The following is a 26,265-nucleotide window of genomic DNA, read 5'->3' on the forward strand; positions in this document are numbered from 1 at the left end:
TTTGTGCAAGTTGGTGATTTATTTAGCAGATGGTGTTCCCATAGACATCACATATATATATATATACATATATATATAGCGAAACCTGAAACACGCCAACATTCCTCAGCGTGACAAGAACAGGTGCGGACCACTCGAGGGACTCAGTTGAAGTTTCTCAGTGCTTCATTAATTCAATAGCTGGCATCCAGTCAGTCCTGGCCAGTGCCCCAGCATGACGCGTTTCGACAGACAAGGGCTGTCTTGATCACTTGACACGCCACAAACCTTGTGATCCTTAAATAGTGCAACTATAGATGTAATGGCCAAATACATTGCACCTGAGTCACCTTTTGAATTTGCAATCACATGATCATAGATAATGAAAACATACGGTTCATGTTAATACAATGATGTTTCACAGCTAAGCTTCATAAATAGGTAAATAAATATTGTAGATAATGGCAATAAATATTGACTCACATATATTTTAAAAACACGAAAGGACATCATAATAAATAGTGAAAGTAAAAAACTTTTCTACTATAGTGTTAAATGACATTTGATAAATCTTCATGTTTAAATATGTGCAAATGAAGCGAAATATCTGTCTGTAAACATATGTCACATGTGCATAAAGTTTATTCAAAGATCCTAAATGGATCAAACTCGTGTGCAAAATTTGCCCAGAATAAAAAACTGCTCAAGTGCTATCTTATAAAAAAAAGTGCAAAATGTGCAATACAAACATCTGTTCTGTTCACCGACAAATATAGGGATTAGCAACAGTGGTAAATGTCTCCCGGAGCCCCGGGAGCTTAACCTTATTAAAAAATGAGTGATTCAATAGCAGCAGTAACCCAATCATGAGTAGAGAAAACAATAATTACATAATTGAGAATGAAAAACAATTTAAGGTAAGTTACGTTGTATCGGGCCAGTTCCCAAATACTAAAATCAATCACCACATTGGGGAAATCTCTTATAAGTAATAATTATGGAACTGGAGAATAAGGTGACTGGGGAAATATCTTTAAAACAAAAAGCTTTAAAAACTAAATGGAATCAGCGATAAGCAAAAAATCACAGATGTTATATAATTGCAGAGAAATATGTACATGTATACAATAGTCAAGGGGAAGACAAATCGACTGTTATTATAGAAAGTTGTGTAGGTTCTCCCCCATATTTGAGCCCATTCGGCATTTTTGTATCGAGCTCTAGGATGAACCTACTTTCCAATTGTCTTAGTTGACGCTTGCGGTTTCCTCCTCTAATGCTTTTAGGAACCGCCCCTATTACAAAATAATCCAGGTATTTTAAATTGTTGTTGTGGGTTAACTTAACATGCCTGGCCATAGGATAACTTGGATCCGAATTGACTACTGCCCAAAGGTGTTGGAGTATGCGGTTAGAGACTTGCAATTTAGTGCTGCCAACATATCTTACATTGCAAGTGCAGCGTAATGCCTAAACCGCTTAATTTATGCGGCATGTGTAAAATCCATCAATTTAAGTTGGCATGACGCAAAAGGGAGTCAAATATTCAGTAGTACTGGTTCCAAATTTACAGGCCCTGCATGAATTGCATTTCACAAAGCAATTCTTGTGTGTCAGCCAAGAACGTGAAATCTTAACTTCGGGACTGGTTCTTACCAGACTATCTCGCATGGCCCATGACTTTCTAAAGGTTAATACAGGTGCATTGGGTAATAACTGAGAAAGTGTGAAATTCGCCTGTATAATGGGACAATTTTTCTGCATTATTCATCTAATCTGTTTATGTTTTTTAGAATAAGTCGTAATAAGCCTTAAAGATTGTGTTTGTGTGTTGGTTGAATTACTAGTTTCAGTGGATATCTCAGTGCATGGACTTATACTAAATGATTTACTTTCGTAAACCGAAGCATTGGCTCTATCACGTGCCTGAATGAGGTCTTTTTTATTGTAGCCTCTACTCTGAAATCTGCCTCTGTGGATAAAAAGCCTAGACTAGAACTGATCAAGGACAGTGCTCCAAGCACCAGTAAGGAGAAGAAAGATAAATCGAATAACTTTAGGGTGATCAAGGAGTATTCTAGTGATGCTTCGGACATCAGAAAGGCATTTGTAAAGTACTGGCACGTCTTGAAATCAGACCCAATAATCGGCAAAGATTTGCCAAAAGCCCCTTTTATGACATTTAGAAAGGCGAGAACACTGCGGAACAGTCTAGTTCAGAGTCACTGCATTCAGAAAAAACAAACCAGCTTTTTAGAGGTGAGCTGGGTTCTTTCCTTGTTTAAAATGCAGGGGAAGCAAAAACAGTAAAAAGGTTTCAGACTATCCTGTGCCCGGTCTGGAGAAACCCAGGAAAATCAAGAAGCTCATGAACTGTAACACAAGCTACACGGTATACTGTTTAGTGTGTCCGCGTGGCCTGCGTTACATTGGAAGCACTATACATCCAACAAAAGTGCGTATCTTAGATAATCTTAGAGTCATCAATAACAAAGATGTGACTTATCCGGTGGCCAGGAACTTTGAGGCATTCCATCAGAGTAACAGAGACCTGTTGAGCTTTTTCTGTATGGATCACGTACACACCAATGTGAGAGGTGGGGATAGACAGTTACAACTGCGCAGATCAGAGTCGAGATATATCATCGACAATCAAACAAAGAAGCCAGGAGGCCTCAATAGCGGGGAATAGAAGGCAGTTCACGTACAGATGTTCAGAGAGTAGTAATGATACATCTACTTCAGGGAATCTGAAATTGAATGTAACAGTATCATGCCATGTAAATAGAATGCTTTTTTGTCCAACAAGTTTTGGGTGTGGAGTTATAGGATCCGATTAACCCATACAGGGTGAAATTGGACAACTTAGCGAATCGGGCCCATTCAGGGCTGGATTTGCATAACCATATGGGTATCAAACAAGGCTGTATATAACATGAAAAATGCCCATCCAGGGCAAGATTATTTTGTTATGAAGCTGGGTATGTATTTGTTGAACTAAGCTATTGCATATTTACAAATGGCAGACACCGTGGGACCAAAGGAAGTCCGGTATCCTTTGTTTATGTTCATAATTCAAATGCATTTAATGCTTGCCTCATGTCAGTGCTGGCCACTATTGAAAAAGGTGACAGCCGAAAAGCGTCTGGTCGTGTTCGAGAAATCCCAATAAAATCTGGTAGAAAATGTTTCCCTGAGTGCTGTTATCATTATTTACCCCGAGCCTGATATATATATACGCCGTCTCCTCCACCTGCTACAACACCCTCCGCATGCTCCGCAGGATCTGCAAGTGGATCCCGGCCAAAACAAGAAGAACGGTGACACAGGCCAACATCAGAAACAGACTGGACTACGGCAACGCACTCTACGCAGGAATCCCATCCAAACACCTACGACGACTACAACACATCCAAAACGCCTCCGCCTGGCTGATCGTCAACGTCCCCCGCCGCAGCCATATCACCCCCCACCTGAGGGACCTACACTGGCTCCCCATTAACAAGAGGATCACCTTCAAGCTCCTCATCCACGCACACAAAGCACTCCGCAACGCCGGACCAGCGTACCTGAACAGCAGACTCAACTTCTATACCCCCACCCATCAGCTCTGCTCCGCCAGCCTCGCCGCTGTCCCCCGCATCCAACGAACAACCTCCGGCAGCAGATCCCTCTCCTACCTCACCGCCAAGAACTGGAACAACCTCTAAACCAACCTACAGCAGACCAAAAACCTACTCGCCTTCAGAAGACTCCTCAAGACCTGGCTCTTTGAGCAGTAGCGGCACCCCCCTACCCTCAGCGCCTTGAGACCCTCACAGGTAAGTAGCGCGCTTTACAAGTACTCTGATTGATTGATTGATTGATATAAAACGATATTTTGTAGAGCTATATTTATGACATCGACATTTTTGGGGGATATTTTTGTACTTACCATTATAAATATAGGATGTTGAGTTTTTGACATTGATATTTATAACTCGATATTGTAGTATGGGGATAATTTAGGTGTTGATTTTGTGTCTGTGAACCTTAGGCATGTAAAGAACACTCTGTGTGATATCACCACAACCCAAATTTTTGAAAGATGGTTTTCGGAACTCAAGAGATGTACTCTAACAACTGTTTGTATATGGCATTTGTAAGTTTAAAAAATCGTCAAGTAATAACCAATTACTTTGATATGATGATGCTCCCTTATACAAGATCCTTATATCTAAAAAGATGTGTAGTAATATTACAACTGAGAATATTTACTGCAAAATTGGTACCTACTACTGTACCTTGTGTGGCCGTGACTTGGGGGGGAGGTAAAATATGAGTTATGCTTTTTTACGAGCTTCTTTTATAATACAATGAGACATACATTCCTAAACCCTATAGAGAGATATGAAGGTGAAATCAAGAAAGCAGGAGCCATTGATATACCACTATACTGTATACAAATAGGTTCATATTTTATTACGGTACAGAGAATACAGAGAATGTGTTTGGAGAAGTAGGGTGCAGGTACTGAAGAATAGCTCATTTGTTTCTCCTAGACAAATCTCAAAGTGCAAGGGCTATTTTAATACAATTTAAAAATACTTCCCTAGGTGAATTGCTGTGACCATGCACGTTTATAATTGTATTTCAAACTTTTATGTAGTGATGGATGTAGTGTTTTGGATGTAAAAGTTGATGGGAAATTGTGTTTTGTGTGTGTGTGTGTGTGTGTGTGTGTGTGTGTGTGTGTGTGCGGGTGTGGGTGTGTGTGTGTGTGTGTTTTTGCGTATGTGTATTTGGGTGTGAGTGCCAGCAAGAGAAAGGGCCTTTCTTGTTAGTTTCCTTGACTCATGGTTGCATTACATGATATTTGTGATCTGCATGTGTAAGACTGGTATAACGTTAAATTTCAAGTGAGTTGAGGGGGGCAAGTGCAGAGAACTTGGTGGATTCCCACTGGGTGCAAGATGAACGTCCAGCTGACAGATTATGACACAAATCTATCTATCTATCTATTGGGGTGTATTTCCTGAGTGACGCAAGCTACCTTCTGGCCACACCAGATTGCTAGCCTGTTGAGTGAACAATGAGCATGGGCGATTATTTTCACATTTCAGCATTTTCTCACGTTTCTCTGTTGAGGGTTCAGCCCCTCTACAAAGAGAGATTGGTATTGTTCAAGTCTTCCAGACTGTTGGGACTGTTTCTCTCTGTATGATCTTGAAGTGCTCAGAAGAGTCTACACTATCAGTATGAAATGTAACATAAAAGCTGGGGCCTTCTATAAAATCAAAGGAAGACACAAGCAAGGTTGGATCCCTCCTTTTGCTGGTCACATTCACATATATAAGCACCCTTACTTTGAACAGCTAGGTTCTGAATAGAGGTGTTGTAGAGCCACTGAGCCCATTTACTTTAATCTTAATTTTTCTTGGCACTACACCTCAGAGTCATTTACTTGTTCCTGCGGTGTATCTTGAACGGTGCCAAGAGGGGTGGGATATATGGGATCCAATCCAGTTATCCAATGAGGGCCAGGTATTAGGTAACTGACTCACAAGCTTGTAATTAGATTCATGTGTATGACTCTCAATACTACACTATATAGGTACAGGATTATTACTGCTAAACCAAATCTGTAGAAATTCAGATAGGCTCGGATCATACAAACCAGTAATTGATTTAAAGCTATGCTAAATAGTAGCATTATGACCAGTTATCTTGAGACCTCTCTAATAGAATTTCCATCCCTCATCAATACTATAGGAATGCACAATCAATTACTGGAGACAAGTCATACGGAGACAAAAATAGGATTTATGAATGATTAGAATTTATCAGTAAATTCAAGAGATAAATGCCTCCATATCAGGCATTTGAATTTAAGAGCACAGGATAATCAAATGTATCGCTTTCTAGCCTTAAATTAACAATGTTCTAAAAAGAGAATTCAGGAAGGGACAATGGATCATATCAGCTCAAAGATTCTCTCCCAAAGGGGAAAGAAGTCCGCGAATAGCGCATAAAACAAATGCACCAGCCAAGACAGTCAGCAAGTCAGAAGCTGTCTCTCGGTCCAAAAGGAAGCAATCCTCATTGTAAAGGTGGCAAAGTGTTTAAAAGAGTGGCAAACTGAATATGTGTCCAATCATGAATACAACGTATAATATATTTTTACACTTCATCTGATCAGACCACTCAGTCCATTGGTTAGTTCATATAGGGTGATTGCCATGCAGCATAAAGAAGACACATTTTATGGCAAAAAGGTGGAGATCATCACTTAAGCTGTCCAAGATGTCAAAATGTATAAATATAAATAATTGGCTTTCAGCAAAGGCACGTGAGTGAATTGAAAGGACAATTACTCATGGCAGAGGTTCCCAAAGTAGCAAAATAGTTGTGAATACTCATGGTTAGTGAATAGGAATCCTTCTCAGCAACATTGTTTTATTCCACATTGCAAATGTAAGAAGCTTTCTCATGAGAAAAAAATTGAGCAAGAGAAAGAAAATGCAGGCTTAAAATTAATTTTAGTTCATGAAATACACAATGTAGTTAATTGTATTGTATTGTGTATTGTGGCATACTTGTATAGCGCGACCTGTCACCACCAAGGGCATCCTGGCGCTTTGACCCATAATCCAGCGAAAACAGTAGCTCAGCCTATCCTGGGAAAAAGGTGAGTTTTCAGAGCCTTTCTAAAAGCTAGGAGATCTTCAAGGCTTCTCAAGGATATTGGCAGAGAGTTCCAGAGTTTGGCTGCCGCTACTCTGAACGAGCGGCCGCCCATCCACACTCTCTGGAATCGCGGGACTACCAGTAGCCTGGACGACGAGGAGCGTAGAGCTCGAGATGGACGATACCAGGCAAACATTCGCCGCAAAGGGATGGGGCCCAGGCCATGAATAGCCCTGAACACAATACACGCTGCTTTGTAGCGCACCCGCAGATGGACCGGCAGCCAATGAAGTTCTCGCAGCGCTGCCGTAGAAGAGCTATGGTAGGGGCGAGAGAGGGCGAGTTTGGCAGCAATATTTTGCACCCTTTGCAGCTTGCCCAGAAGTGTTACCGGGGCCTCCAGAAGTAGTGCGTTACAATAGTCAAGTCGACTTAGGATGGTACAACGCACTACTTCTGGTCTGGCTTGCTCAGGGAGGAGAGGTAGAACCTTACGCAGCATACGAATCAGCATCATACATGTGGAGGTGGTCTTGTTTACATGTAGATACAGCTGCAAGTTGGGCCCAAAAGTAACGCCTAGATTTCGCGCTGATTGTGCAGCTGACACCGTCTCTGAGGAGGCCAGAAGTCAGCTGGGAGATCTCGAGGAACTCGATCGGTGGAGCAGTGTAAGGCCTCTGTCTTTGTTCCGTTGAACTGTAACGAGTTCAAACGGAGCCATTCCGCTGTCGCCTGCATGCACCGGTGAAAAGTCTCCAGTGTGACTGCATCCTGTCCCTCCAGGGAGAAGACCAGCTGGGTATCATCCGCATAATTAAATGCGGAGATACCAAAGGATTTAATAAGCTGGACTAGAGGGCGGAGGTAGATATTAAAGAGTATAGGGCTGATGGCTGAGCCCTGGGGTACTCCTTGTCCCACTCTCCGCTCCTCTGAACTGAAGGGGGGTAACGAAACCCGTTGTTGACGGCAGTCCAAATAGGAGATTAACCAATCCCTGGCCTTGTCTTTGACCCCGCATTCTTCCAGCCTAGAGATCAAGGTGGGATGGCTGACCGTGTCGAACGCTGCCGACATGTCGAGCAGCACCAAGAATGCTGCCCGACCACTGTCGACTCGCGCCCGCAGATTGTCCAGCACGGTCACCAGCGCGGATTCCGTCCCATGCGCTGGGCGAAAGCCGAAATGGAAATACAATTGCATTCTAAAGGTTCTAAGACTGTATATTCTTTTTTAACTCTTTGACACTTATAAAGAATTTTAATGCAATTACATTATAGGTGTCTTTGTGCACCATGTATAATTGAAAACGAGAGTCCATTGAAAATGTATGAATGTTAAGGTTTCAAAGTAAACTTCCAGAGGTAGCAAGAGACAGCTCAATGTAACATAATTTGTAATTTTTGAAGCTCATGCTCACCCCTTGGGATTAAATACCAAGTCTCAAATTTAACAAAAAGTCAGACAATGCAGTGCAGCAAGCGTAGATGCTGTTATGCATTGCATGGCAGGGCCGCATGACAGAGAGTGCCTGGGGTCACAACAGGTATTTGCGCCCACTTTGCACACCCCCCAGGGCACTTTGGTATTACAGAAGGGGCCTGTAATACTGATTGTGCTGGCACACAATAAGCGCCAGCACTATCTGCAGGGGGTGCACCCTCATTTGCATGAGGGCATGCCCCATGCAAATGAGGGAATCCCTTTGCCTCTACACCCATATTACAGATGCGGACGCAGAGGTAAAGAAGCTGTAAGGAGGCACACTGGCAGAGCACCAACTAGAAGGTGTAGCACTGTCAGTATGCCCCATGGAGCAGCCCTCTGCTGGGGGAAAAGAGGGTCCTATGAACAGTCACTGGCTGCACCCGCCTGCAAGAGGATCTCTAATCACCATTAAAAGTGCAGGAAGCTTGCTGCTTCCACTGTGAAACATGGAGCGGCTGCTTTAAAGCTGCCCCGTATTTCACTTAAATGCACTGCCCCCAGGGCAGCACAAGTTTGCTGCTGCCCAGGGGGCAGCGCATTCTGTGTAATAGCTTGCACTTTCTTTGTTTGTGCTCGGCGCACCTGTTTTTTGGTGCGCCAGGCGCAAACAGGGACAGTGCGCCTTCATTAATAATATGGCCCCATGTCTACAGAGATATGGGACTCTGCTCCTCTCTTCCTAGCGAAAGCATAGTACTTTGCTGCCAAGCACATACCTTTGTGCCATAATGCTAAGGTGGCTGTGTGAGTCTAGCATAGGTTTTATACTTGCAGGGTGTCCTTTCAGTACAAAAAACTATACTTAGACTGAATTTAAAACTTTTCCTACTTTTATGCATGCTGTACAGTGCAGCAGACATACAAAGTTGGAAAAGAAACAAGAAATGGAAGCATTTCTCAAATGTAATGCCTGTTTTAAGCGGTGTTAAGTTTTGGCTTTCAAGTGGTGTTAAGTTTTGGCACAAATCCTTCTCTACTATTGGTAATAGATAGGCTTTTATGTCAAATACTATTGGTGGTTGCACAAAAAGGCCCATGTACCACCCATGTAATGCCCCCATGAAGCAAAGTAATGCAAAGCAGTGCTTTACGCTTGTCTGAAAATCCCACTGCATAGGATCTGCATTAAAAACGTGACACAATACCAATGCCAGTAAAGAAAATTTAAAGGAGAAACCCTTTCGAAGAAAAGGGATGGGGTTTTAGGTACTCTAAAAAAACGACAGTTCCCTTTTCTCAAGTTTTGAAGAGGTATCAAAGCCTTTGAGGGATTTTGTACCAGCAAGTCAAGGATGAGCCATATATTGTATCCAGAGTTGCAGAGAGATTGCCAAATTTACAAATATAACAATTTTCAAAAGCAATATATCAAAGAATATTAAAAACAAAAACAATACATCCAAGATTATTACGCAACGGTGGACTGATGAGAATATGCACACTCACAGGAATATTTCATACAAAGATTTCTTTATTTAGGTGATTTGACCGACCATTTGATTAAAAGAAGAATTATTCACATTTATTCATTAGAAACATTAAAAACTTTTAAAAGAACAAAATAACGAAATGTGTAGACGCGGCGTTTCGGTGATGTGAGTTGTCACCTTCTTTAGGACAAGATTTCAATTTTAAAATCACTATAGAATTAAAAAAATACAAGATTTACAGTTACTTCATATTTCCAAAACAACAGATTATTTAAACAAACATTTTCAAACTTAGTGGTACGGCAATTCCTGTGAGAATCACATATGATCTATTAAGTTTTTGACATGTGCATACTCATCAGATTCTCGGCTATTCTCTAAGGGGTCTTAATCTAAAAAGAACAGATATTTTGGGGACAAACACATTTCTAAATCAAATGACAAGCATATAAAACATTTGTGAATCTCGCAACCTGCTATGATCAAACCTTACTTTGGTATCCCTCTACGCAACAATTTATAAATCCTTGGCACCTTTTTAGGTTGAGCTATCTTTTTTTAAAAGAAACTCCCATTTTAATTGGGTGGCTTTTCTGGGCTGTTGATTTTTACTGGATATAAAAAACCTCCTGCCCTGGATGACTATCAATTTTCTTCTAATCCCCCGTTTTTATGTGGTAGGTCTTGATTATTCAGAACTTATTTTTGTTGTACATACCTACACAGTAGTTCAGCAATTGCTTTTATCAATGGGCGATTTCCGGAGTTTTACAACTTAAGTACAGTTTCTGAAAGTAAAACACGGGTGTCATGAGTTTATTGGACTTTTCATCATGTCTGTCAAACTGTTTTTTTACTCGCATATTGTATATACCTTATTTCTGTGACTTTTCGAGTAAAGGAAGGGTTTCAATTATTTTTCCCCTGAAGTTCTTTGGATCGGAAAGTCATTTTTCCTGTATAACAAAAAGGATTTGTTCTGTTACTGTTTTAATGAGTGCCTAATTTCTTAGCTCCTTTGTAGTAAACAAATAATTCCTGGTTAAAGATTACACATCGAAAGGACGTTTGAGCGTGGTTTTATTAACCCCTTTTGCTTCCATTTGGAAATAAGACAAAAAGGGAGGGGTTTGGGGCGGGGGGGCTTCCATTTGGAAGCGAAAGGGGTTAATAAAACCACGCTCAAACGTCCTTTCGATGTGTAATCTTTAACCAAGAATTATTTGTTTACTACAAAGTAGCTAAGAAATTAGGCACATCTTTAAAACAGTAACAGAACAAATCCTTTTTGTTATACAGGAAAAATGACTTTCCGATCCAAAGAACTTCAGGGTAAAATAATTGAAACCCTTCCTTTACTCGAAAAGTCACAGAAATAAGGTATATACAATATGCGAGTAAAAAAACAGTTTGACAGACATGATGAAAAGTCCAATAAACTCATGACACCCGTGTTTTACTTTCAGAAACTGTACTTAAGTTGTAAAACTCCGGAAATTGCCCATTGATAAAAGCGATTGCTGAACTACCGTGTAGGTATGTACAACAAAAATAAGTTCTGAATAATCAAGACCTACCACATAAAAACGGGGGGTTAGAAGAAAATTGATAGTCATCCAGGGCAGGAGGTTTATTATATCCAGTAAAAATCAACAGCCCAGAAAAGCCACCCAATTAAAATGGGAGTTTCTTTTAAAAAAAGATAGCTCAACCTGAAAAGGGGCCAAGGATTTATAAATTGTTGCGTAGAGGGATACCAAAGTAAGGTTTGATCATAGCAGGTTGCGAGATTCACAAATGTTTTATATGCTTGTCATTTGATTTAGAAATGTGTTTGTCCCCAAAATATCTGTTCTTTTTAGATTAAGACCCCTTAGAGAATAGCCGAGAATCTGATGAGTATGCACATGTCAAAAACGTAATAGATCATGTGATTCTCACAGGAATTGCCGTACAACTAAGTTTGAAAATGTTTGTTTAAATAATCTGTTGTTTTGGAAATATGAAGTAACTGTAAATCTTGTATTTTTTTAATTCTATAGTGATTTTAAAATGGAAATCTTGTCCTGAAGAAGGTGACAACTCACATCACCGAAACGCCGCGTCGACACATTTTGTTATTTTGTTCTTTTGAAAGTTTTTAATGTTTCTAATGAATAAATGTGAATAATTTTTCTTTTAATCAAATGGTCGGTCAAATCACTAAATAAAGAAATCTTTGTATGACATATTCCTGTGAGTGTGCATATTCTCATCAGTCCACCGTTGCGTAATAATCTTGGATGTATTGTTTTTGTTTTTAATATTCTTTGATATATTGCTTTTGAAAATTGTTATATTTGTAAATTTGTCAATCTCGCTGCAACTCTGGATACAATATATGGCTCATCCTTGACTTGCTGGTACAAAATCCCTCAGAGGCTTTGATACCTCTTCAAAACTTGAGAAAAGGGAACTGTCGTTTTTTTAGTTTACAATACCAATGCCATACATCTCTAAATCTGGGCCCAAATCATTTACTGTTACCAAACTCAATGATAATCATTTCATCGATTTCGAAACGATGGAAGGCTGAGTGAGCCTGCCAGGATTCACATTTGTAACATCAGTTCAACCAGAGATTCAGAAGTAGATATAGAAGTTAACATAAACGTTATTAATACTAATCGCAAAAGTCAAATGCCAACTTTCCCATCAATGTACTGTTGGTGAGTTCTGCATGATATGAAATGTGGCCGCTCAAAAGATTAGCATTAACAGTGACATAACACTGACATTAGAATTTAATGAGTCAAGAGTGAGTAAAGTTGTTTAAATATTGTTAGAAATGGTTGGCTAAGGCTTGCACCAAAGCCAGGCACAAACCACCATTCTAGTCAGGGCAAGGAAGTCACCCGCCAAGATAACCCCTGCTCACCCTCTTGCTAGCTTGGCACGAGCAGTCAGGCTTATCCCAGGGGCGATGTGTAAAGCATTTGCACACACACCCACCAGCAACAACACCCCAGGCCCATCACAAAAGGAACTCCACACAAGGTTATATAAAACAATAGCCTTTGTATTCTCAGAACACATCAGAATCAGAGTCACAGGATGTACATTGTGCCAACTAGCACGGGCAATATTTACAAGGGATTATATACACAGGACAGGGCCACATGGACCACTGTCAGAAATAAGCACTTGGTACAACTAGCACTTTGTAGAAATAGCACTTTGTAGAAATAGCACTTAGAGCAAAGCAATTGTAGCACCAAATAGCAAATGTCGCACACAACCAGTAACCACTGGTAAAAGGTAAGCACCACCTACGCAAACCTAAACACCTTAGGCATATATCACGCAGGGAACCATAAACTCACTAGCATAACTATACTAGGAAAAACAACCTCCTAAGCATGAAAACACATTCAGAGGTATAGGCCAGAAGCTTCACACATAATGCATAAAAACACATTCAGATGAATAGGCCAGAAGCTTCACACATGATGCATAAAAACACATTCAAAGGTATAGGACAGAAGCTTCACACATGATGCATAAAAACACATTCAGAGGTATAGGCCAGAAGTGTTACACATGATGCATAGAAACACATTCAGAGGTATAGGCCAGAAGCTTCACACATGATGCATGAAAACACATTCAGAGGTATCAAAGCACAGGGTGCGCAAAACATACTACACACAGTACATTTCCTAACACCCAAAAGCATCAGCACATAAATCAGCATAGCACATGAATGACATTAGGGTCCAGGTTGCGCCACTGCGGCAAAACCGAAACGTAGCAGCTGCCCACTACTTGCTGGGCAGGTAAGGGACAAGAACAGGGCCTAAACGCTGCAGCTGGCACTAAGTGCTGCGCAGCTGGGGAAGGCCATGTAGGGGCGAAGGAGTGCGACTCACTCCTGAGTCCAAAGAATAAGTCCCTAGAAAGAAAGACCTAAACAGTGCAGCTGCCCGCTACTTGCTGGGCAGCTTGGAACTCAAAACTGCGACAGGGGGCCCTCACTGGCCCTTAGGAACAAAGGCTGCGCAATAGGTTGGAACCCTCTGGCTCTGAATGAACAATAGTGCCCTTAGGAGCCTCGTGGGCTCTTCAACAATAATGCCACCACACTAGGGAGCGGCCTGATGCCAACCGGGGACGCTCTACCCTCTAAAATGCCCCCCAACAATGTGGGTGCGGGAGCCTCTCGGGCTCTAAACAACAATGTGCCCGGGAAGAACAATGCCCCCGTTGGTGAAGCCTCGTGGGCTCTAGAAATAAAATGCCCCCAAAACAATGATGGAGCCTCCTGGGGCTCTGAATGCTCACGACATGCCCCCGAGGGCCTTCTGTAGGCCTGCCTGGGCTCGGTACAAACGGTGCGGCAGCCCACTGTCATCCGGGGCCGCCCTAAATGCACTCCTGATGCTGTGCCTTACACGGGCACAAACACACGCCCGGAGCCCCCAGGACACTCACCAGGTCGGGGCTTGATTGCAGGCGGCGGTCTCTCATCTCCTCAGGTGCGGCGGTAGCGCTTTGCGGGGCTCTCTCACCACATGAGAGCCCCGCATTATCAAGGCGCCCGGCCCGCTTACCTCGGTCCACCATCTCGGGACCGGGACTCTTCACCTGGAGCCGCAAGGCTCCGGGACACCTTGCAGCCACTTTGGGAGGCGGAGTAGGCTCCCGGCCTCCCCACGGAGCACCAGCTTCATCCCAGCGGCGGCGGCGGCATCTCCGGTCTCCCTCTAGGCACGGGAGACCGGCAAGGTGGCCAATCACAGCGCGGCAGCGGGCGGGGCTTCCTTGCAAAACCGGATGTCCCGCCCCGAGTCAGGCCCTATTTTTGCAGCGCGAGGGCCGCAGCAGTGGTTTAACGAGGCACAGAGAGGGGTAGGCACCCTCAAAATTCAAAACAAACGTAGAAGTGGGGTGGGCACCTGCTAAGGAACACATAAACGGGGTGGGTACCCGTAATTAAGAATTAAGTAAAAAATGAAGACGCAGGGTGAGCACCTGCGCACTCGGGCATACAAAGGGCAGGAGCGCTTCCCTCCGAGGGAAAACGACAGCGCTCTGCCCAGAATTGGAAAATAAAGCGCTCTCAGGGTGCTGGGGGCACAGGCAGCACCAGGGCCCTAAGGAATGACCCCTTAAGCAACCCAGTGCCCCAGCAACAAGGTCCTCCTAGGAGCAGGGGGCAGGGGGGTCAAAAAGAAGTCCTCCAGCATCCAGGGAATCCAGGGGCTGGGCAGGGCCCAGGCAGGCAAGCCTTCCCCTGGGCCCCAGCAGCAGCATGCCCCTGGTAGATTCAAGTCAGAAAACAAGAACATTTAACATGAGGTCACAGCCTCTTTTTATACACAAAATCCCTTTGTCTCTAGGGTGCAGGGTGGGGGAAAACCCAGATGCAGCTGGTTCTAGAGCACTCTGTTGCTCAGCCCCTCTCCCCATTCACTGAACAGGTTAGGGTCATCAGTCACACCACAGGGGGTGGGGCCAGCATTGTGGAGGGAAAGCCCAGCCCTATTCAGGTCCCAGGTACAGCCCCTCCCTGCTATCAACATGCAGATCTCCCCATTCACCACCGGGGCAGACCCATCCTGACTTCTGGAGCCAGGCACACCTGCCAGCTCCAGCCAATCATTTAATGCACAGGCAGACCAACTTCGAGAAGTGGCACTTCCACACTAGACACATTAAAGCCGCATACATTATCGCGCAGCATTTAATCACACGAGTCCGCACATACCAAACTCAATCTTGCACTCCCCACACATCAGGAATTACCATGGACACACACATTTCCCATGCATTCCTATGGGAGGGCAGGCCAATCTCACACACGCACTCAGAGAGCACACGCACTTTACACTGCGCCACAGTACTAAAGTGCGCAGAGACCAGAAATCACTATAATGATGTAACATTAAAAAGGCAAAAAAGTTCAGGGGTGAACCTGCCAGAAGGGCCAAGTACAACAAATATCATAAATGGATTGTAGTCAACATGTTTTTGGTATGACAGCAAAGCAACCTGCACCTCCAGGTTACTAATATTTAAATAGGTACATAGAGCTTCTCCACAGATGAGTTTTGTTCTGTAAGTTGAAGGAGCTTTTGTGCATTAATCAATAATGTGCATTTTTAACAGGGGCAGAGTACTGATTAACACTTGGATTCAAATGTCTACATTAATAGGATACTATTGCAGTTGAAACTAATTGTCTATCACTTGTTAAAGTGTTTTTGCTAGACTCTAATAACTATGGCTCAATTAATTCTCAATGCCATCTTGTTCGAAATGGCTGACACAGCATCATATTTAGTCATCATTTTTGTGTCTGCTGAACGTACTTCCTCACGATATATTTCCAAGTGACATTCGGCCAGATGTATCAAAGGGTTTTGCCCATTCTGTGTCTATGGGGAAATGTGTTGATACATATGGCCTATTGTTTTGAGGGGTTTGCTAGAGAGAGAGCTCATTGGGACATGTTTTCAAGGATCTTCAGCTGGCACACATAATACATTCATTCACAAAGTTTCACTGTTGGTCATGCAACTAATTTGTTCTGACACCTTCAGATGACATTAGGTTTTGATTTGATAAAAATATATTTCTTTGCTCACACCAGAGTAAATTTGCAGTTTCCATACCCCTTTTTGGAGAAATTTGCTATATAAAACCTTGAATATGGGGCTAAGCCACATTTTTTGGGTTTTGCTAGGGATGCGGTCTGATTTATTGTTGATTTTACTGCACATTTGGTACTTAGCATTCCTCCCATTTGTTCACTATTCTATACAATTCTGAATTGATTGCATTTAAGGCAATTGAATTCAATGGAACTCAGCAATTGCTGCATCCCAATAGACTGTATTGTACTTTTGGATGTATTTTTGTAGTAAACATTCATAGTTTCTCAAAATTACACTCTAGAACTCACTTCTTGAATCAGTTCTTTGTTATTTGACTGTATTTTTAAATTGTGTTTTGTACCTTGTCTCTGGGACTTATTGCCTAATGAAATTTGGAATAACACCATCCCCAATCCACCCAACTGTTATGTGTGTTATTGAGCTGTAAAATGAAGGGGTATAGCACCCCCACACACCTCATGCTATTGCTTCCTTGATGTATCATTCTTATGCACTGCTTGCATTCCAAGGCATGAGGAACTATTTTACATCATAAAGTACACGCAATCATCACATATTAAAGTATTTATTAACTACATGCATTGTATACAAACAGAAAATATGGCCCCTGGAAGGGAATGTTAAGAGACACACAGAGATTGAATAAATTACCTCTTAATGTGTTGGGAAGGGTCACTTACTTGCTTTTGTTTTTCTCCTGACCAAATCCTCCAATAATAGAGATTGTGTTCAAAGTGAGTTCTGATTGTGGATTGACCTGTTCTGGCTCCTTATCAGGGGTTTTATGGTGCAGCCCTGCCTCCTGTGAGGTGCCACCTACTCTCCCTTGCTTCTGCTGCTATTGATTTTAACTAAGCAATGTTCGTGAAAACACAACTTTTGTGAATTCATGAACAATGCCAGTGCACACTTCAGCCACTCAGTCAAGTCTCCAGGCTTCTGATGACAGGAGGATGGTGGTGTGGCGGGGGGGGGGGTGGGGGGGGGGCTGAGGCACAACCAAGCTACAAGGTTGATCCAGTGAGATTTTAATAATCATGACATATGACACATTTATAAATAAAGAACACAAAAAGTCGAACGTATACATTGCATACGATGGATACAGTGATACATCTCACAGAGACAGGTGTAGTAGGACCATCGTAAAAGTGTGATTTAAAATAAATTAGAGGTGAATATATTATAAATATGGTAATATTAATACACATAAACAAAGTTGGCTACTGATTTACTTATGCTTATTAATCTATATTAGCAGGGTTGTATGCTAAATTAAGTGGCCTAGTGTTTTGATGCTTTTTGCTAATATGCATCAGTTAGAAAAGACTGTGCAAAAATGTGTAAGCACTGAAGTAGAAACTCGACATTTTCTAGAAAGATATTAAAGACATAGTTTATCAAAACTTTGGAATGGCATATGTGTCTCTTTTTTGATTGCAGATTTAAACCACAGATATAAATTATGCTGCAGGAATTTTGCGTGCATCTAGGACAACAGGGGGCCACACCCAATGCTTTCCCCGAGGGGCACTCAGGTGAGGTGAAAATCATTGCATTCAAGCTTTGCAATCTTTAGAACTGAATATTTTAGGCTGTGGAATGGGACATACTGTGAACATATATGGCATGTATAGTAAAAATTACATATTTAGAAGAAACAACGTGATAACATTAAAGTACAAAATAGTTGGTATCTGGTTTTGCAAATGTTTATGTGTTTGCTAATTGTGAGGGTATGTATTAAGCTTTTTTGCATGTCTGTGATTTTGTGCGTATGCTTGAGCACGCATGTTAACTGCCTGCTTTGTATGGCTTTTACCTGTGAGTGTATGCGTGGGCGTTTATGTGCATCTTTTTTTATACGTACGTGGGTGCACGTGGGACTATGTATATGTGTTTACGTGTATGTTTGTGCATTTCTGTGCGCTTGTATGTCCGCTTGTGTGTATGAGTGTTTTCAATGACTTTCCGAATAAGGTAATTCTTTATAATGAAAACATTGACAGATATATGAATTCTGATGGCTCTGTTGTGAAGTCAGCAGGTGTCACTTCTGCGAAAGCGCACGAGAAACTATAAAAAAAATGAAAACTCAGTTCACATCCGCGTGTTTCCAGGAGCCGCAGCTTATTGTTAAATACCAGGGTAGTGCTATCATTAAATAAACACCTGTCATCTATACAAACCACAAAAGGCGTCTGCAGAGTTAAAAAAAAATCCGAATATGATTTACAGCTTAATTGAAAAAAAATACATTCAGACATGGTTTTTAACATGCAAATTCTAAAGTGTTTACTGCTCGATTCAAATAACATATTACGAAGATTCAAATCTGTGTGCCGATACATATTTCAATTGTGAAAGTGGACGCCTGGGCGAAGCAGTGCGGTCTGCTTGGCAAGGGCCAGACACTCCCTTTTCCTCTTGCTGTGAATGGGTGTTCACAAATACGGTACCTCTTTCCTTCGGCTGGGCGCTCCCGGTCTGGTGATGAGGGCTGTTTCTCCGCACACCACAGCCACATCTTCCACAAACGTGCAGTCTGGGAGGCTTTCGTCCGCCGGCAGGTTTATCACTTGCAGCCCCAGTTTATTTTTCAACACTCCCACATAGAAATCGTGCTGGCGCTTAGCAGTCGCAATGTCCACCACTTCCCCCTTTTCCGTCCTCAGGGCTTCCTCGCACAGGGATTCAGGGATAGCCCGGACGACGGCATGTGTGCATGCTCCAAACCTTGACACGCGTAAACCTGCCATGGTACTACTGGTATTTAAACCTCGTGAGCAAGTACTGGGATGACTGACAGATGGAGTCAAGGGAACGTCTGCTGCGCGCTGCCAGCTAGCTACAAGGAACACGACTCAATATTTATACCGGATAAATTCTATATACATGTTCTTTGCTCCTCGGTAACTATGAAAGCTATTTTCTCATTGGTCCCTCACACTAGCTCCTCATTGGACATTCGGAAGGCTGTAATGACTGACTGACAGTGGTATCCTCTGCCCAGTTCTGTTTAATAATTTCTGGGTGAAGCGAACAATGACGAGGCGGTCTGCTTGGAGGCACGCGAACACTGACCGCTCGTTAGAGGAAAAAAAACAGCCAAAGGTCGTGCCTGCAATGAAAAGCGCAGCACGTTTTAAAAATGTTTCCTCGCAGTTCAAAGAGAGGATCGGGGTGAGATTTCAAAAGGGAACTCATTTTCATAGCTTCCAAGTTGCCAGCTAGCTTATAGCTAACAAGCTTTCAGATTGCTTATGTGTGACATTTTCATAATCTCAGTGTAGTTATGAGTGACATTCAACGACTATGAGTGACACTTTCTCGTGAGCAAATTCAAGCAATGAAGACGAGGGAAACCTATAAATATCAGAAATTACACCCATTTGAGCAACTAGAGAAATAGGGTGACCAACTGGCATTGGTGCAAATTCAGGACCGTGAATGTAAAAATTCAGGACAAAGGGACAAAATTCAGGACAAAAATTCAGTACAAAGGGTCAAAATTCAGGACAAAACTTCGGGACAAATCCGGATTGCCATACCCGCAGCAGTGCTGTTGCACTTATGCAGTAGCCATTGTGCTCCTTGCGGCATTGTTTCGTCCGAGTCATGATCACCCGCCCGGTTAATTAAGATACCGAAGGAACTACAGTCGAGGTTTATACCCGACCCATCAGATCAATCAATCAATCAATCAAAGACATTTATAGAGCGCACTACTTACCCGTAGGGTCTCAAGGCGCTATGGGGGGGGGGGGCGTTACTGCTCGAACAGCCAGGTCTTGAGCTTCTTCCTGAAGGAGAGGTGGTCTTGGGTCAAGCGCAGGTCGGTCGGGAGGGAGTTCCAGGTCTTGGCGACCAGGTAGGAGAAGGACCTTCCACCTGTTGTCGCTCTTCGGATGCGGGGAACAGTGGCGAGGGCGTGGTTGGCTGATCGGAGGTGGCGTTTGGGAGCGTAGAAGTTGACTCGGTTGTTGAGGTAGCTCGGGCCTTGATCGTATAGGGCTTTGTGTGCGTGGGTGAGGAGACGGAAGGTGATTCTTTTGTTGACGGGGAGCCAGTGCAGGTCTCTCAGATGTCCGGAGATGTGGCTGGTTCGTGGGATGTCGAGGATGAGTCTGGCTGAGGCGTTCTGGATCCGCTGGAGTCTCTTCTGGAGCTTGGCGGTGGTACCGGCGTAGAGGGCGTTGCCATAGTCCAGTCGGCTGGTGACGAGGGCCTGGGTGACGGTCTTCCTGGTCTCGGTGGGGATCCACCAGAAGATCTTCCGTAGCATGCGTAGGATGTTGAAGCATGACGAGGAGACGGCGTTGACTTGCCTGGTCATGGAGAGGGAGGAGTCCAGGATGAAACCCAGGTTCCGTGTGTGGTCCGTCAGTTTGGGTGCGGTGCCCAGGGCGGAGGGCCACCAGGAGTCGTCCCAGGCGGAGGGCGAGGAGCTCAGGATGAGGACCTCCGTCTTGTCTGAGTTCAGTTTCAGGCGGCTGGTTGTCATCCACTCGGCTACATCTTTCATCCCTTCGTGCAGATTGGCTCTGGCGGCGGCGGGGTCGTTGGTCAGGGAGAGGATCAGCTGGGTGTCGTCGGCGTAGGAGATTATATTGAGGTTGTGTTGGCGTGTGATGGCCGCGAGGGGGCTCATGTAGACGTTGAAGAGGGTGGGGCTCAGCGAGGATCCTTGAGGGACGCCGCAGATGACTTCGGTGGCCTCTGACTTGAACGGAGGTAGGCGGACTCTCTGTGTTCTTCCGTCGAGGAAGGAGATGATCCATTCCAGTGCCTTCTCCTGGATTCCGACGTTGCTGAGGCGCTGCACTAGGGTGCGGTGGCAGACAGTGTCGAAGGCCGCGGAGAGGTCTAGGAGGATGAGGGCCGCTGTTTCTCCGTTGTCCATCAGGGCTCGGATGTCGTCGGTGGCGGCGATGAGGGCGGTCTCGGTGCTATGGTTGGCTCGGAAACCAGACTGTGAGGGGTCGAGGGATCCGTTCGTCTCGAGGAAGGCGGCAAGCTGTCTGTTGACGGTCTTCTCGATGACTTTGGCTGGAAACGGGAGGAGCGAGATGGGGCGGTAATTCTTGAGTTCGGTGGGGTCCGCTGTGGGTTTCTTGAGTAGAGCGCTGAGTTCGGCGTGCTTCCAGCTCTCAGGGAAGGTGGCGGTGTCGAAGGAGGTGTTGATAATGTCCCGCAGGTGGGGTGCGATGACAGCGTCCGCCTTGTTGAAGACGTGGTGAGGGCAGGGGTCGGTCGGAGATCCGGAGTGGACGGAGTTCATCATGCGGACGGTATCTTCGGTGTTGACCGGAGTCCAGGCGCGGAGGGTGGTGGTGGGCGGCGTTGCTGCGGTCGTGGCGTGCGTCGGTTGAGTGCTGAAGCTGTTGTGTATGTCCGCGATCTTGTTGTGGAAGTAGGAGGCGAGGGAGTTGCAGAGGTCTTGCGAAGGGGTGATGTCGTTGCTTCCTGCGTTGGGTTTGGAGAGCTCTTTCACGATGTTGAAGAGTTCCTTGCAGTTGTGTGCGTTGTTGTCCAGCCGGTCCTTGAATGCAGTTTTCTTGGCGGTGCGGATCAGTTGGTGGTGCTTCCGGGTGGCGAGCTTGAGGGTGGTCATGTTGTCCGGTGTTGGTTCCCTTCTCCAGGCTTTCTCGAGGGCTCAGCAGTTCTTCTTGGAGCTCTTGAGTTCGTCGGTGAACCATGGGGCTTTCTTGCTGCCGGGTCTGCTGGGCGGGGTCCTAAGAGGGGCGAGTTCGTCCGCGCAGTTGCTGATCCACTTCGCGAGGTTGTCGGCGGCCTGGCTGGGGTTCGCTGAGCTGGCAGGAGGGTGCTGGCTCAGGGAGGCGGCGAGCTGGTCGGCCGTGATCTTGTTCCAGCTTCTTCGAGCGGCCTGTTGCTGGTGGTGGTGGATCGTCGTTCTATCGAAGGTGAAGTGGACACAGCTGTGGTCCGTCCAGTGGAGTTCTGTGGCGTGGCTGAAGGCAATGTCTTTGCTGGATGAGAAGACGGCGTCGAGTGGGTGTCCGGCGAGGTGGGTGGGGGTGCTCACCAGTTGCTTGAGTCCAAGGTTGGCGAGGTTGTCGAGCAGGGTGGTGGTGTTGTGGTCGTTGTTGTTCTCCAGGTGGAAGTTGAGGTCCCCCAGGAGGATGTAGTCAGCGGAGGGGAGGGCATGCGGGCTGACGAAGTCGGCGATGTCCTCGCTGAATTGTGTGCGTGGTCCCGGGGGTCGGTAGATCAGGGTGCCTCTGAGGGTGGTCTTCGGGTCGGTGCGGATCTGGAAGTGCAGGTGTTTGGCGGTGGTGAGGGTGTCGTCGGTGCTGGTCGTGATGCGGATGGTGTTCCTGTGGATGATGGCGATGCCTCCTCCCATCTGGTTGGCGGTGCGGTCCCCCTGGGTGATCTTGTAGCCCTCTGGGATGGCGATGGCGATGTCGGGAGCTGAAGAGGCGTTCATCCAGGTCTCCGTGAGGAAGGCAACGTCTGGGGCTGTGGTGTCGAGGAGGTTCCAGAGTTCGATGGCGTGTCTGTGGACGGAGCGGGTGTTGAGCAGGATGCACTTGAGGTGGTTGCTGCTGGAGTTCGGTTTGGCAGGTGCTGGTGGCGGGCAGGTCCGGACGCAGGTGAACTTGCAGGCGAGGCAGCTGAAGGGTCCCTGGGAGCGTTGTGGGGTGGCTCGGTAGCATCCTGGGATTCGGCCGGTGTTGAGTGCGATGAGGGTGGCGGCGGGGTACGTCAGGCGGGTGGGCGGGGGTCCTCGAGGGCCAGGGGTCCTGGCACTGGGCGCGGTCCAGGCGCGGATGGGCGCAGACAGGCTTACCTTTGGCGCGCCTTCGGCGCACAATCGGCGCGCCCGCTGCGCGTGACCGCTGCGCGTTCGCACGGTCGCCATATATGGCGAAGTGCGCGGGGGGCGGAGCAGCTGGGAGGCGGGAGCGGGGAGGGTACAGAAGGAAAAAAGGGGCGGGGTTAGCGGCGGTGGCGGGGAGCGGGGAGGGATGACGAAGGGGGCTAACAAAACAGGAAATACAGAAGAAATAAACAATATACAGAAACCAGGCAATACACAGACTAATCACAGTTCTAAAACAACAAATACAACAGGGGCAGGTCGGGCGGCCACGGACCACGCTGCTCGAAGGCAGGGGGCGTGGTCACTCGGCGGCAGCCGGGGCAGCGAGGCAGTATAGGCAGGGAGGCACACGCAGCAGCTGGTGGCCGTGCGGCACGGGGGTGTCCTAGAACTAGGTCACACTCACCTGCGTCGCACGGTCGCCATATATGGCCAAGTGCGCGGGGGGGTGGAGCAGCTGGGAGGCGGGAGCAGGGAGGGTACAGAAGGAAAAAAGGGGCGGGGTTAGTGGCGGTGGCGGGAAGCGGGGAGCGGGGAGGGATGACGAAGGGGGCTAACAAAACAGGAAATACAGAAGAAATAAACAATATACAGAAACCAGGCAATACAGAGACTAATCACAGTTCTAAAACAACAAATACAACAGGGGCAGGTCGGGCGGCCACGGACCACGTTGCTCGAAGGCAGGGGGTGTGGTCACTCGGCGGCAGCCGGGGCAGCGAGGCAGTATAGGCGAGGAGGCACACGCAGCAGCTGGTGGCCGTGCGGCGCGGGGGTGTCCTAGAACTAACTTGATATAGCAGTCTCCATGTAGAACATCCTACGGATAGCCACATTGTTACGACTAAATGTAACGAAAAGGCTTTAAAAATTACTCATGTTCAAGACAACAATAATGTCAACTCTTGTCCTGATGATGATGCCTTCATTTTTATACCCGGTAGCTTGTCTCCTTTCTGGTGAAGAATTGGCTTGGTAGTTTAGTCTGCCCTGTTCCCATGATGCACTGGGCCAGGGACAGACTGATTTGCATATAGCCAGGTTCTGAACTGGGATGGTGCAGTGAGATAATTAACGGTGATGGATCAAGCCCTGATCTTTGGACTGGGTAAGAGTGGTCTGCTTAATTCAGACATTCTGTTCATCACCACCCCCTTTTCTGAATCGTTTTTGGCCACTATAGGTGTGGCAGGGTATACTCAGACATGATTCCCTTTCTCACTGCACCATCAGGATTCAAGCAAGCCGGGACTACGATGACGGCTGAAATGCCAGAAACCGGTCCCCGGTAGCTTGTCTCCTTTCTGGTGAAGAATTGGCTTGGTAGTTTAGTCTGCCCTGTTCCCATGATGCACTGGGCCAGGGACAGACTGATTTGCATATAGCCAGGTTCTGAACTGGGATGGTGCAGTGAGATAAATAACGGTGATGGATCAAGCCCTGATCTTTGGACTGGGTAAGAGTGGTCTGCTTAATTCAGACACTCTGTTCATCACCACCCCCTTTTCTGAATTGCAATGAAAAGCGCAGCATGTTTTAAAAATGTTTCCTCGCAGTTCAAAGAGAGGATCGGGGTGAGATTTCAAAAGGGAACACATTTTCATAGCTTCCAAGTTGCCAGCTAGCTTATAGCTAACAAGCTTTCAGATTGCTTATGTGTGACATTTTCATAATCTCAGTGTAGTTATGAGTGACATTCAACGACTATGAGTGACACTTTTCTCGTGAGCAAATTCAAGCAATGAAGACGAGGGAAACCTATAAATATCAGAAATGACACCCATTTGAGCAACTAGAGAAATAGGGTGACCAACTGGCATTGGTGCAAATTCAGGACCGTGAATGTAAAAATTCAGGACAAAGGGACAAAATTCAGGACAAAAATTCAGGACAAAGGGTCAAAATTCAGGACAAAACTTCGGGACAAATCCGGATTGCCATACCCGCAGCAGTGCTGTTGCACTTATGCAGTAGCCATTGTGCTCCTTGCGGCATTGTTTCGTCCGAGTCATGATCACCCGCCCGGTTAATTAAGATTCCGAAGGAACTACAGTCGAGGTTTATACCCGACCCATCAGATAACTTGATATAGCAGTCTCCACGTAGAACATCCTACGGATAGCCACATTGTTGCGACTAAATGTAACGAAAAGGCTTTAAAAATTACTCATGTTCAAGACAACAATAATGTCAACTCTTGTCCTGATGATGATGCCTTTATTTTTATAGGCATCGAAACGTCGTCGACTTTTAACCCCATATGCAAACTATTTATGTAAAACTTAATACTGCAATGGAGTGCTTTTTTCTACACTTTATGTCTGCTTTACTGAGGTACAAGTGTGCAGACTGATTTTCTTGCCTTGTTTACACTGTTTCTTTGTTGTTATGTCTTGTATGTTGAGGGTCACGGCTGTGCCCGTTTGACATTCTTTCTAAGAAACACTTTATTTTGCATTTAATGAAAAATAAAAATCCTGTCCGGACGGACAGAAGACATACTACTTATTAAGTATATGGTCTTTTTTCTTTGTATACCACTGTCATATAGGGACCATTGTTCTTTGTAATATGTAATGCCCAAGGTCCCTATGCTATACCTTAAGGGTTCCCTTGTTTTGTTGAAACAGTTTTTCAGTATGGCAGCAGCTTGATACCTTAGACGATTCAAAATTTGCATCTCACTCCAGCAGGTACATTAGTCACCAGACAATGGTGAACCACACCTGAATATAAGTGAGGCCGCTTTTATTGTTGATTGAAAACTACTGGATATACAAGGAACTTTGCAGTGACAGCCCCCAGTAACGAAAACGCTCTCCCCCCCCCTTTCTGCCTCCCAGTGAAACACCCAATGCCCGGTCCCGCCAGTCCGCCTTGCTACCACCCTCCATTGGTTCCCCTCATCTTCACTTAGACCGTCTCTCATGTGTATTTAATTTCTTTTATAGTGTTACTCATCCCAAGTATGTAGGGCAGGGTGTCGGAGTACGTTACATCACGCACACATTATATAGAGACAATGACTCATATTAACGTGACAGTCATTGTATAGGAAATGTTACTTAAGATAATGGGTGCTACAAGGTGTAATCATTCTTTCATCCATCATTCAGTCTTTCACCATTCATTCTGTCCTTCCATCTGTGTGCCCATTTATATCCAAACATATTCAACCATTTGCAAACCTATCCAC

At 45.2% G+C, this 26,265-nt stretch overlaps 1 protein-coding gene across 1 annotated transcript in view; it reads right to left on the minus strand.

The window, feature by feature from the left end:
• DDAH1 (dimethylarginine dimethylaminohydrolase 1) overlaps positions 1–19,099 on the minus strand; it is a 629,612-nt gene extending 610,513 nt beyond the window's left edge. Inside the window, exon 1 of the mRNA XM_086954084.1 lies at positions 18,682–19,099. Coding sequence (XP_086810210.1) covers positions 18,682–18,981 — 300 coding nt within the window. The 5' untranslated portion in view covers positions 18,982–19,099. The remainder of the gene's footprint in view (positions 1–18,681) is intronic.
• Between the last annotated feature and the right edge of the window lie 7,166 nt (positions 19,100–26,265).

The sequence above is a fragment of the Lissotriton vulgaris genome, chromosome 1_1, assembly GCF_964263255.1.
Source record: "Lissotriton vulgaris chromosome 1_1, aLisVul1.2, whole genome shotgun sequence".
NCBI classification, from domain to species: domain Eukaryota; kingdom Metazoa; phylum Chordata; class Amphibia; order Caudata; family Salamandridae; genus Lissotriton; species Lissotriton vulgaris.